The 13,661-nt window shown below is 48.7% G+C and overlaps 1 protein-coding gene across 1 annotated transcript in view; it reads right to left on the bottom strand.

Moving 5' to 3' along the window:
- The window catches only part of WDFY4 (WDFY family member 4), a 240,142-nt gene that overhangs the window by 39,495 nt on the left and 186,986 nt on the right, over positions 1-13,661 (bottom strand). The window contains exons 49-53 of the mRNA XM_034776723.1: positions 13,085-13,204; positions 11,898-12,015; positions 10,310-10,419; positions 3,319-3,472; positions 956-1,047 (exon numbers count right to left, since the gene is read on the bottom strand). Of these exons, the coding sequence (XP_034632614.1) occupies positions 956-1,047; positions 3,319-3,472; positions 10,310-10,419; positions 11,898-12,015; positions 13,085-13,204 (594 nt within the window). The remainder of the gene's footprint in view (positions 1-955; positions 1,048-3,318; positions 3,473-10,309; positions 10,420-11,897; positions 12,016-13,084; positions 13,205-13,661) is intronic.

The raw sequence follows: 13,661 nt of genomic DNA, 5'->3' as shown, positions 1-13,661 counted from the left end.
AAAGAAACCTGCACAACACCTTCACAAGATGATCCTGGGAGTTTCAATTCATAACTTTGCTAGACACTAAAAATTACAGACTCAATCAAGAGACTGGATTTATGGCTCTTTACAACAGTCTATAACCCACTAACCCCCCTTTGTCCTACGACTGCAGAAGTGCTATTTGCCCACTTCACCTTGAACTGTCTCTTGGAACATGTATTAACTCCTTACACTAAAAACAATCTGTTCCACCTTGTATTTAGCTGTGACACTCTGATTATCTTTCCAAGATCTGAAGAAGAGCTCTGAGTAAGTTCAAAAGCTTGTCTCGTCCTCCAACAGAAGTTGGTCCAAGAAAAGATATGATCTCCCCCCCTTGTCTCTCTTACATGTTATAATGAATATAAAATATGATATACATATAAAATATTAGAGATAAAATACAACATATTAAAAATTACATTATAACATAAAAGTTGAAAACAAAAGGATAAAGTTACTCTTTCCCATTGAACATTTAATTGAAACCTGGAGCATTCCCACCAGAATTCTGATTTTGACAAAACTGCATTTTCTGATGGAAAAGTGTTCCGTTGACAATGTTTCGACCCGCTCTACTCACTATGTGTGTATCTGTACAACGCCTAGTGTAATGGGCCTCTGAAGTCAATCAGGACCTCTAGGTGCTACTGGAACCCAAGTAAAACAATAACAAACAAAAATATGACTGTAGGTTCTGTAAAAGGACTGGTTAGTTAAAGTGGAGTGTTTGCACCCCTGCTTTGGGTTAGCCTGTTATAGAGACAAGAGACATCTGCAAAGTTCAGAACTAGATTTGAACCTCCTCCAAGCTGGGGTGTGTTTGAGTCTCATGTTTTTGTTTGGGCCCATCTCTAGTACATCATATCCATCTCCCATTGACTGGGATCCACTGTGGTGCCAGACCACAACGCCTGAGCTACATACTAACCTGTCTATGCAAGTGGATAAATTTATAAGGGTCTCCATCTGCCCAGGGGGGCAGCTGCACATCCCCCAGCACAGTTCCGTCCTGCATACTGCCTGCAACATTTACAAAGGGAAAATTAGGTACAAGAAGCAGCCAGAGTCATTGCCTAATGGCAAATGAAAATCAAGCTTTTCCAAAATCCAAGAGAGCCTGGGGGCCTGAAGAAGGTCAGATAACTTCCTATTCCCACTGGTTTTCCCTTGTGCAATTTTGGGTTCTAGAGGAATATGGACGAGGCCTCCTAAAATACTGCAGGAAGCTGTTTCTCTGGGGATTCCCAGTCCAGTTTGGTAGATCTAGAGTGATCAAATAGCTGAGAGGATGTTCTAGTGAGAATGCAAACTCACAGGTGCTTGCCCAAAGAGGAACCTGCGGAAGGTCTCTCTTTGCTCGTCATTACCACAATAAAATCACACATGTTCTCAACGTGAACTCTGTTCTAGCTAGGGTGACCAGATGACAGAGGTCAAATATCGGGACGCGGGGTGGGGGGAGGGGGGGAACAGAGAAAAAAAAAACAAGCAGGTGGAGGAGCAAAACAAAAAAAACCTGCCAGAGCACAGGAAAAACTGAGAACCCACCGGCAGCTCCACACCCCGCCCCCCACCAGCTTGCCTCTGCTCCGTCTCCACCTCCCCCCTTGGGGAGGGAGGGGGGCAGCACACAGAGCCCCCCTCCCCCCGCCAGAGGGGCCTGCCAGGGGGCCAGGTGAGTCCCAGGCAGTGCTAGCCTTACCTGGAGTGGCTCCCAGGGAGCATCCAGCAGGCAGATCCTGTCCCTCTGGCTCCTAAGGTCGCTCGGGTCGGGTCGGGGGTGAGGTGGGGACAGGGACCGGGGGCTCGCTGCCGGCGCCTACAAGCCCCCCCGCCCCTGCAGCACACAGTGGAGACCTCCTCGCCGTCTCTGTGCATGCCTGGGGAGTGGGGCTGCAGCACTCTGCAAGCTCCTGCCGGCGGGCGGGCAGGCGCTGGGAGTTCAGCTGAGCTGCCTCAGGGCCCAGGAAGAAGAGGTGAGCGGCGCCGGCAGTGCCGGCTTGCGTCCTCCACCAGACGGTCCCCCGATATAGGACAAAGTGCGTCCCGACCAATGTAAGGTCGGGACGCGGGACAAGTCCCCTAAAATCGGGACTGTCCCGATAAAATCAGGACGTCTGGTCACCCTAGTTCTAGCCCTGACTACGGACTGGATCTAGACAAATCTGTCACCATCTGCTTTATTGAAACACTATCATTCTGTGGGCCTCAGCACTGGGCAGTGCTAAGCACTGGAGATAATTGCTAAAACAGCCCATTGCCAGGGATTTTCACAGATTCATAGATTCCAAGGCCAGAAGGGGCCATTGTGATCATCTAGTTTGAACTCCTGTGTAACACAGGCTGTAGGTCCCTGAAGGATTCTGCTCTACAAAATCTGTAATCATCCTTTGCTTGCCATTAATTTCATAGAGTGACCCCTTGTTCTTGCATCATGGGACAGTGCAACAGGGATGTGCAAATCAGTTTTCACTGCCCCTATCATCATCTTAAATATTCCAGCCAAGTCCCGTCTCTCTAGATCTGGGCTCTGATCACAAAATCCAGACCAAGGTTAAGGTCTGGACAACAAACGTCCCCAAGATTTAGGAGTGTGTGGATGTGGGCTTCTGCCCATTATAGAGACAGACTGACTAGAAAGGATATAAATGTAAATTTCAGATCTATGTTCCGGTTCACCCCATTTGGCTCCATTCAGATCAGGGTCTGGGTTCTGATTTCAATCACCCAAAGGGTTCAGCTGTGTTTGGGTCCATCGCTTTTCTAAGGCTTCTCCTCTCAAGGCTAAATCATCCTAGGTCTTTGCTACCCGTTAGCAACCTCTCCCTGCCTTGGCTTTCCTTAGCCCATGGCTCACCTCACCGAGACCTTAAATACTGAGATGTGACCAACATGCAGCTGGACACTAACACGGCTGGTTAAGTTGCCTTGGCTAGTATGAATCTGGGATGATTCTCACCATTGTACAGATGGGAAACTGAGGCACACAAAGGATCAGTGACTTGACCAAGGTCACACAGGGTGTCTGTGGCAGGGAATTGAAACCAGTTCTCCAAGGCTCTAGGGCAGTGCCCTAACCACTGGGCCACCCTTGCCAACTCTTCTGGCTATCTCCACAGAAGACAGCCCTGAAATGGGAGACTGAAACCAAAGCCCCTTGAAACTGAGATGCTTTGGGTCTGGATCCAAATTCACAGCTCAGCCCCAGATCAGCCAGCCAGGGCAACTGCGACAGCCAGATCCCATCTCCCAGCACAACGCCAGTAGGAGCGCTCACACTCCAGTACTTACCAAATTCAAAGTGATTGCAGTTGGTTAAGAATTCAGGCAAGTAGAAGAACTCAGGGATGAGCTCCCGGACATCACTCATGTTCTCTCTCGACGCCGAGTCCCACGTGTTCTTCACACTGTGAAACATCCGGTCTGCTACATCAAAACTTCCCCCCTGCAGACATGGGGAGAGACAGACAGAGGCAGACAGACAGTGATCAGGGCTGGATTTCCAATGTTCTTCGTGACCTTACACTAACCAAGAGGCAGATGCCGAATCACAGCCCATTTTCTAACGATAATCTAGGGACATATCAAGAAGGGCCTGACTCTGCCCTCGTTTATGCAGGTGTAACTGAGAGGGCAATCAGGCCTGGAGATATTGTCTAGCTTGCAGGAACTTGGAACCAAGCAGAAATGTGGCTCTCCTACATTAATGCTGATAATGATCATGCCTTTCTGTAGCACCTCTTACATCCAAGTGCTTTACAAACAATGGGCCTGACTCTGGGATACTTCTCTGACTCAGGAAAGCAATTAAACGAATGCTTAAATACACCACATACACATGCTTAATTTTATGGGCGCTAAGCGTAAGTGCCCTTCCTAAATAGGGATGATTTCATAAAATCAGGGCCTTTGGGAAATTTTTTTATTGATTTAATTGGAAGTTTTGCCTAGGATGGAGACCATGATATATTTCAGGGGTCATTTTCAAATGTGCCACAGTGATTTAGGAGCACAGGTCCTATTGACTCCCAAAGGGATTTGTGCTCCTAAGTCACTTAGGCACATCCTGAAAGCCCCCCCCCCCATATTTATATTGGGATCACAACCCCCACCGCTGAAACACATTTACTTCTAGCATAAAGTAACTATTTATCAGCATTAAGCCACTTTATCCAATAATGAAGACAGCCATGCCTCACTGAAATTGCAGTGGGAAATTTGCCTCATTAGGATTTTGGTCTCCTGCCCCTGCTACCACCCTTGTGAAAAGTGCCCTGGGATTTCCATTGGCCAGAAGTGCTTAGGACTTGGTTTCACATCTCATCCAAACCCCTCCACACTAGGCTGGGGTGTTGTGTCAGTATTGACTCAGAATGGGGACGCACCTAGGTCTTTCCTTGCCGGTCTCCCATCCATAACTGCCCAAGCCTACTTAGCTGGTGACACCTGACTCAATGCAGAAGGCGGTTTTCCATAACTCCCTCTTTTCCTATAAATGTAGATTAAAGATTCCAGCAGTGGCACTTCGAGTATGTCGACTCTTGGAGCTAGGGGTGTGGTTCCCAGACATACCCCTGCTAGCAATCATTGGGCTAGCACACTAAAAATAGCAGTGTAGCCACAGTAGCACAGGCAGTGGCTTGGGTTAGCTGCCTGAGAACGTACCCACGGTGTCTAGACGGGTTTGCCCTCGGCACGGTTAGCCTCTCCCGTCACTGCAGCTACACTACTATTTTTAGTGCACCAACTCGATGACAGCCAGTACAATATGTCTACGGGAGCTGGTAATCACACCCCAAGTGCAGATATACCCTTAGAGACACTGATGAAGTGCAACTCCGCATGGCCTCTTGGTCAGGGCTTGGGGTAACTCCACCATTTAACCCAGAATATTTCTCCAAACACCACCACAAAACATCACACAAAATTTTTCCAAGTCCCAGGCAAATCCTGGAGAATATAGGCTTTCCTGGCATCTTTGAAGGAAAGGTTGGATATAGAAGTTAATTTACTGGGGCAGGAAAGATGGCCCACTGGATGGGGCAGAGGTGTGGGACTCAGGAAGCTCAGATACTCTGTGTGATCTTGGGAAAGTCACTTATTCTAGTCTGCGCCTCAGTTCCGCGGTGGTAAAATGGGGCTAGTCCTTCCTTACCGCCTAGGGGTGCTGTGAAGATAGAATCTATTAATTATGAAGTGCTCAGATACAATAGTGATGAGGAACATAGAAGTACCTGGACAGATCAACAGAGCTCATTTCACTCCTGCTGTTTGCCCACTTTGTTAAAGAGAAGCCAGGAAGCATTTGGGGACCACGGGAACAGCCCTGTGCTCAGCCAGTAGAAGCACCCTAAATTCCATCCATAAGGTAGGAAGGAATATTAGGGCAATTAACAGAAGCTTCCAGTTCAGCTACTGTGTTCCACAATCCTTTTCACCACGAGAGATGGTGGCTTCAGGTACAGTCTGCATTGGATTCATTTATAGCAGGGCTAGGCCTCACCAGTCCAAGGTGGACCCTTGGCCCTTCTCCTGTTGGGAGACTGGACCAAATGAAAGAGGATCCAGAGATGCTATTTCTGGAAGCTGAATTCCGGCACTGAGCTACAATTGGGCTAGCCAGACCATTAGGCCTCTCCAGAGAAAACATTCTCACTCAGGCTTCATTGGGCCTAATTTTATGTAAGGGTTTGGTGATGTGAGTAATTTGTTTCACATATGGCAGCTTCCCAAGCTGGATTTGAGAAGTCAAAGGCCAGGTAACATTAAACTTGACCTGGGTGTCTACAAGGCTGCACTTCAGCTGACGCGAATTCCCAGTGATTAATTTTGTGAGGGACTAAATTTCCTAGCTGCTACTTTCCTACATGCAATCAGCTTGCTCTGTACAGGCATGGACATAAGTTAGTGTAACCCACTGGTGCATGTGTATTACAGGTCCCTCGCTCTGCTGATCTGCAGAGGATATGAATTGTGACAGCCCACAGCTACAGAGAGACACCCCTTTAGCTCAAGCTGTAGCAGTTCATGCTTTTAGCTCCCCACTTCGGTTCCAGGGGAGGGACATTGCGTAAGCACAAATAGTGCCAGATTTGCATGCAAGCCCATAAGGTTCTGTCTGTTGCTGACTTGTTGAGATAACCTCATTTCCTCTGTTTACCTCTCTCCTCCTCCTGTTTGCTTCAGGAGCTAGATCAAGACTCATACGTCCCTTCTACCTAGTTACAGGTGACTGGGGTTTACCTTTCAGTCTCTTAAATATAAAAGTGACAGATAAGCATTCACGCAGTCCAAAGAGAGGAGCTGTGTGTGTGCAAAAAATGAGACACCTACCCCTCCACCATATCACACTGCAGAGCAAACTCCACCTTTGGGTAAGCAGGTGCATGCCACTGAAGTCAACGGAGCTTAAGTTTGGAATGTGGCTGTTCTGCTCCTGTCCCCGAAGATCTATACTAGGCCACTCCTGGCCGCAGTCCCGCACTTATAACAAAGGGAAACACCCAGCTGTAGTCTTAGCAAAGCCGTTTTGGATCAGAATTTTGGCCCAGTCTCATCTCCAATTCACAATACCCGGGCATGACTTCCACTCCACTTCCTTATTTCTTACCCAGCCCACTGAGCATCGTGGAGCCTTTCCACTCCAACTCCAGCGATCACAAACGAACCTCTGACCAAGATCACACAGGCAAGCCTAGCTAGGAGACAATCTGATGCACAAGGTCATCTTGCTCTTGATCAGTATCAGGCAAGGACCCTTGGAGTCAAATTCACATTGAAATTAAAACAGGGTAGAAGGAGGACTATAAATAAATCAACAGCTAACAAGTATCTCATTGAAGCATATTAAAGGACTTTGTATATTTAATCTTCACACAGCGCACTGTGTCTGGTAGTGATTGATGCTTTTTCATCTTTTTTTGCAGCTTTTATGAGAGCTGATGGTAATCTCCTGAGAAACAATATGATTTGTAATAAAAAGATTACCTGTATTAAATAAAAATAATATATACATAGGAAATGCTGTTAGTGTGACAAATCTGGTTAAAGATATTACCACCAAGAAAAAATGTGATTTTTTCCCTGGCTGTCTAATTCATTTTAGGGAAAAGTAATATCTTTAAAACTTAAGCCTGTATTATTTATAAAGGAAGCAATAACTGATTTTCCCATTTCTTATATTAATAAATTTATTTGCATATATTTATATCAGAATTAATGGTTTTTTTCTCTCTTGGAATACAAAAACTGCACTGAGAGGGAAAAAGAAAATCTGGAATTGTGTTATGCTTTTAAACTGCACATTAACATAAACTCTGACAGCTTTTTCATGGGCCGCATAGAGTAAGACCTAGGATTTCCTTCCTTTCCATGAAGCCATTTCAGTGACCAGGGATATGGCTTAAATTAAATACTGTTATAGCCACAGTACGATAAGGGGCTGTGCAAAGCGGTTAGGCAAAGCGTCCACAGGGGAAAATCTAAGTTAGAATCAAACTGCGCTCCTATAAGAATTGATTCTGTGGGGACCGAGCATGTGCCATTGATTATAATGTTGAGGGATTATAATACTGGGTCCTGATAGGGCCTTAAATCCAAGGAGCTCAAAGCGCTTCTCAGATGGCTATAAAGACACAAAACTTTACAAGCTCCCTAGAGAGGCTAACCAGCCATTATCTGCATTTACAGGCAGAGTTTCAGTGATTCATCTGGAGTCACTCAGAGAGCTGGGAATAAAACGTACATCTCTCAAGTCCCAGTGCAGCATCGCAACACAACAGTCCCCTTCCACCCACGTTGAAGCCCATTACACTTAATGAAGTATCACAGGCTCTGGAATCCCTTTTTTGTATGTTCCTTTACTAAACAACACTGTCCTAGCCCCCCATGGATTGCTGGGTGCTATCAACTCTGTGGACTAGGGGAAATCAAGATCTGCAGCCAACTCTGCCCTTTTAAAGGAAGTTGGATCTGAGATGCTGTGTTTCCCATTCGGATGAGTTCAAACTGGGGGGTCTGGAGCAGGCCCATCACAATAAAGCCTCTCCTCTTCTTAAGAGGCAGCCCTCACCTCAGCCTCCTTCTTATCCCTCTTATCACATGACTATTTAGTTTCCTTACGAGCCTTTAGCATGGGACCCTGTTAAAGGTTATTTCTAAAAGTCCAAGTACACTGTATTGTCTAGATCACCCTTGTCCACATGCTTACTGACACCCGCAAAGAATTCCAATAGACTGGTGAGGCATGATTTCCCTTTGCTGGGGCTCTGCCCCAGCATATCGCGTTGATGTGTCTGATAGTTCTGTTCTTTGCTATAGTTTCTACCAGTTTGGCCGGTACGGAATTATGCACACCGGCCTGTAACTATCAGGATCGTCTCTGGAGCCCTTTTAAAAAGATCAGCATTACATTAGCTACCTATCAGTCATCCAATACAGAGGTTTGTTTCAGCAATAGCATGTAGTGTCCCTGCCAGCAGAAAGTGCTACAATTAGACTGCAGTGACCAGAACTGGAGAGATCATTCCCCGACTACGTGCTATGGACGTTGCTGCAAGTCCTGGCTGAACCAATCATGTAGCTTAGGCTGCTCAAGTCTGCTGCCCTCCTGACTGTACCCGGGAGATAGCAGTCCCTAAGCTGCTACAGGATCAGGTATACATGGGGAAAAGACAATACCAGCTCTAATTCGCATGCATCAGTGCAAGACCAGAGGAACGAGGCACCCGGTGAAACCATTCAGTGGTTTAACCGGACCCACCTCAAGGCAAAATTTTGGGTGCTTATCTAGATCTCAGATGCTTTTGGAGCCACCTACCAATCACACATGAATGCAGCCACACAGACTGGTGACTTGTTATGGATAAAAAGCATCCCGGTAAGCCACAGCAGCATTTGTAGTTTACAACAGCACTAAGTGCTCCACAGTCATTGATGATTGCAGCTAACATATGGTTCGCAGAGCGCCGTGGAAGAGCATTGCCTCAGGTGGTTCACAAGCCCATTGCCCACTGCTGGGAACAACCGATTTCATGGGGGTTATTGCTTAATTAACACAGCACATTATTTCCATTACCTCATTAAAAGAAAAAAAAAACAAAGCAGAGCTGCAGCAAAGCAATTGGAGAGGGATGCGGCCAGACCTCCTCCGCCACACAACAGTCCCTGGGCGCCCGAGCACCACAGCCCGAAAGCTCAGCCCAGCTGCCCCTGAGCAGACTGTACCATAAAGACATGCAGTTTACCTGGGAGCCGCCCTAAAATACCTTGTCCCAGGTCCTCTCCCCGACCCCAGGTAAACAGCATCAAAATTCCAGGTGCATAGCAGTGAACTGCAAGGACCTCACTGTCCTTGAAGGTGTGACCCCAGCCACTTGTTGAACAGGATGCCCTTGAATAAGCAGGCCCACGGGCCAGCTCACCAGCCAGGGAAGGTAAAAAGGAAGCTCCTGAGACAAATGACATCACCTCTTTTCTTTTGTTTGGTGGTAAAGCGAAATCTGAGAAGTCATGGCCAGGCACAGCAACACAAAAAAACCCACACCGGGTCTTCTTGCCTGAGGCCTTAGCTCTTGTGGTGAGCTCAGGCTTTGCCTTATAGAGTTTCCCAAACGTGGGCACCGCCTTCCCTGGTCATGTGACCTCCAGATTTTCAGTCCTGACTGGGCAAACTACATTTCCCATCATGCCTGGTTTTAGAGTATGCATCCACTGCAATAAAAGACCTGCAGCATGGCCACAGATGGGCCTGGTCAGTGGAAGGAGGTGGGTCTCAGAGCCTATGCTCCAGCCCAAGCCCAAACCTCTACACTGCAAATTTTTGCACCAAAGCCCAAGCTCCATGTGCCCAAGTCAATTGACCCGGCCTCTGAAACTTGGCGCTGCGGGTTTTTTAGTGCAGTGCAGACGTATCCCTACAGGCCCCAAGGGGCATAACAGGTGCACTGGGATGGGTGTGTAAGGCCCAGTGCCGGCTACCGTCCCATCCCAGTACACACACGTCAAGGTATTGTGATGGATAATCTAGGCTCCCCCCGCCTATGACTGGACCCTCAGTTAGAATATAATATATACACACCTCTGATCCTGCTCCCATTAAGGCTTTGCCAGTGAGTTCAATAGGAACAGGATGGGGCTTCCACCAATCCCAGACTTCACTTGTGACATAAGAACGAATGGGCAGCTCATTAGCCAGTGGCTGGAATCAGCTCTCATGTTCCATGTAGCATAGAAGAGCTGAACCTGCTCCATATGAGAGAGGCTAAATGCGGTGTCCTCTTACCTGAAGAGCGCAGAAGGTCTGCGTAAATGGCTCCATTCGGACCAAGTATGACGCTATTATGATGGCCGACGAGTAGTGGGTGCAATAGTGACACTGGGCCGACGGGTCTCCTGTAAATTAGAGGTGATCGGGTCTCAGTTTGAAACATTGCCATTTGAAGGCACAGCTGCAAATTACCATAACACAATTGTGGGGGACAGGGTTTGAAAAATAGGTGTGCAAAGATCCATGTGCAAGGGCATGCCAGATGGGATGTGTGCACACACAACCAGGCAGGTACACTGCAACCTGGCTATGTGTGCATACCCCCTTTACATGTGATTGCACACACTTCGAATGTAATACCAGAAGGGAGCAGAGGCCCTAAAGGGTCTATGTGGCTCACCCCGTGCCCCTTGATGTCCCTGGGGTCCTTAGGTGCTATTTTCTTGCATTTGCAAGAGGGTTAATCCCACAGTGATCAGCCATGTGGCCACATAAGGACTGGATGGAGTCCCATGTAATCCCTACAGCCCAGCGGATGATGCAGATACCACAGTGACAGGTGCCTTAACATTTGTGGAGCTAGATCCTGAATGCCCTCCTCCTTCCATGCCATCCTGCCTGCTCCTCCTCCATCGCCCCAGTGCTTAAAGTGTGCCAGGTCAAAAGGGGTGCAGACCTGGCAAATATAAAATGTCTACCTCTGAGCCGGGTCCCTGGTGGGGTGCACATTTCAGCCCTGCCTCTCGGGGTACAAGCAGCCAGCCAGAGCTGCTGCAGGAAGCAGGAAGCAATTCTCCCCTTCCCCCAAGGGCCAAAGATATTCTTGGGGGTGGGGGGGAAGAACCCAGCAGCTAGGGTGGTTCCTTCCCCCTCCCCTCCTGTGAGGCCTTTACCCTTCTCCTTCCCCCTCCATCCCTGCCTGGAAGGGGGAGAAGGGACCTTGCTGCAGCCCGCCCAGCCTGAGAGGGGGCTGAAGAACCCCAGGAGCTGCAAGGGGAACAGTGGTGAGGCTGGAAAGGGCAGAGCAGATGAGGGGGCAGGACGGTTGGGGAGGTGGGGGGCAGAGTTGCTGTGGGATGGGGGACAGGCAGAGGTGATGTTGTTTTCATTTTAGTAGAAAATGATAGAACCCCCCCACGCCCCTCCCCGTACAGACATTTTTCAGCCCACTTTAAGCTCCGCACCCCATCCTTATTCTCTCCCACATCATTCTGTTCCCCAGCAAAGCCCCACTCCCCAGGGGCCAAATTGCCTCACTTCCTCCAATCCCCCACTGTAGCTATCATCCAGGATGTCTGCAAGGACCCTTGCTGGGCAGGTGGCCTCTGCTGCTAAGCCCCCTGCCCCAATACTGGTCTCTGGCCTGAGGGTGGGGACAGGACCTAGCAGTGCAAGACACATCGGGAGGAGGGACAGGATGGGAGTCACTCCTTGTAGGAGGCATGTCCCAGGAACCTGAGGCCCTCCCTCTTCTGGCTCTCCCCAAGCCCTGGAAATCAACTGGTCCTCCCGCAGGTGGCATCTCCCTAGGAATTCACCCATCATTCAAGGGGTTCAGTGGGAGCTGGATTTGTACTTCCCGTGATTCTCCGAAAGTACTCACCTTCGCTCTTCTCCACCTCATGGTAGCGCTGGATAAATTTGCGTTTCCTTTCCAGTGTCTGAGCTCCCATGGGCTTGGAAAGGTCTCGGAACGTCTGGGGGCTAGCAAGGTTCAGCATCTGCAAGGCAAACATTGGGGGTGGGGGAGCAGCTGAACTCTTCTGGAACCCCACTGACCAGGCTCAGCTCTGTGACCTGCCTAGCTGCGTCGGCTTAGCTGCATCAGCCACACCTGCAGCCAGGGGAATTTGCTGAGCCCGGTGTGACGCCCTCGCCAGCATGGAACGCCTCCCCATTACTCTGTGGGAACTGCGTTAACCCCGTGCAGGATGTCAGTATGGCCACTGCAAACTGGGAGACGCGTCACAGGAAGCTAAGCCTTGGGCTGGTATAAGCTGGCAGAAATGACGCCCTCAATCCCTGGGGAAAGAGGATGAGCCCTGCCTTCAGGCATCACCCCTTTGCTGGTTGGTTCATGGAGTGACCCCAGCATACAGTGCAGAAACCGCAGCATATCTGCCTTTCTGAGCAGAGGTTCAATGCTACCAAGATCCCCCTCCCAAGGGAGAGGGAAGGATCCTTGGAAGCAGAGGGCGTGTGCCTCTGAGAGTGCAGTGTATGCAAGGAGCCTCCCACCCGGGGGGTACGTTCACACTGCAATCAGGACAGCACACGTAGGCATACATGTGCTAGCTTGGACTGAGCTAGCTCGCAATACATAGCTATGAAGCCGTGATGACACAGGCCAGCTGCCCGTGTCTCTACGGTCCCAGACAGTACTGTACTTGGGCAGCTGGCCCATGCTGCTGTGGCTACACTGCTGTTTTTAGTGAGCTAGCTCAATCATAGCTAGATCGGGTATGCCTCAACTTGCTGCAATTGTGCCTCCCGATTGCTGTGTAGATGTACCCAGACTGGCACAGCCTGCATGAAGGGACAAGCAGCAGTACCTGCTCTCAGGGGAGCACAGGGCCTGCTCCCTCCATAGCCCTTTGGAGGAGCAGGAAGGAGAAGGGGTCACAGCCCTGGACCTGTTCTGAACCCACTCTTTGGCACAGTCCAGCCCTGGCTTGAGACCTCAGGAGTGGGCTCTAGAACTAGGTCCACCCCAGCATTCATGTCACTGAAGAACCCTTTGCATAGCTTCTACCGCAGAAAGCACAGAAAAACTAAGCACGAAGAGCTCACCTGGGAGTGGTAATCAGCCAAGATCCAGGGGAACACGGGGTACTGCATGTAGTCATTGTATGTGCGCCCGGCCAGCGTGTTCAGGTACATCAGGTAGTCAAAGTTACTGATCTCTCTCTTCTGCAATGTCAGGGAAAAACCATCACAAACCCCTAAGGTGAAGCTGCTCTTGGCTCCATGTTAATCAGTAAGAGCCAACCCCACACAGTCTAAACACAACTCATTAGCACAGCCAGTCGGGACATGGGAATATTTTTATTGGTAATTAAAAAGTTTCTATTTTCTCCAAAATTTTTCTTCACAAAGCTTTTGGGTTTTTGGTGAAAAACATCAACAGAAAAAAATGGTTTATGGGTTTTCAATGAAAACATGAAAATTGCCTTCAAAATTGGGCATTTCCAGCAGAAATTTCCATTTGGACAAAAAAGCCAGTTTTCATTTAAATGTTTTGAACAAAAAATAGTTACCAGCTCTACTCGCTACCCATAGCACTGCACGGTTTTGGTCTTTCAGTTCGTTGTGAATGGTGCCAGAGTGACTGTCCTGGCAAGTGAAGTCCCCTTACTAATTCACAAAA

The sequence above is a fragment of the Trachemys scripta genome, chromosome 7 (genome assembly GCF_013100865.1).
Source record: "Trachemys scripta elegans isolate TJP31775 chromosome 7, CAS_Tse_1.0, whole genome shotgun sequence".
Lineage (NCBI taxonomy): Eukaryota > Metazoa > Chordata > Testudines > Emydidae > Trachemys > Trachemys scripta.
Note: the sequence above shows the minus strand (reverse complement) of the source record. Positions and strands in the feature narration are given on the sequence as shown.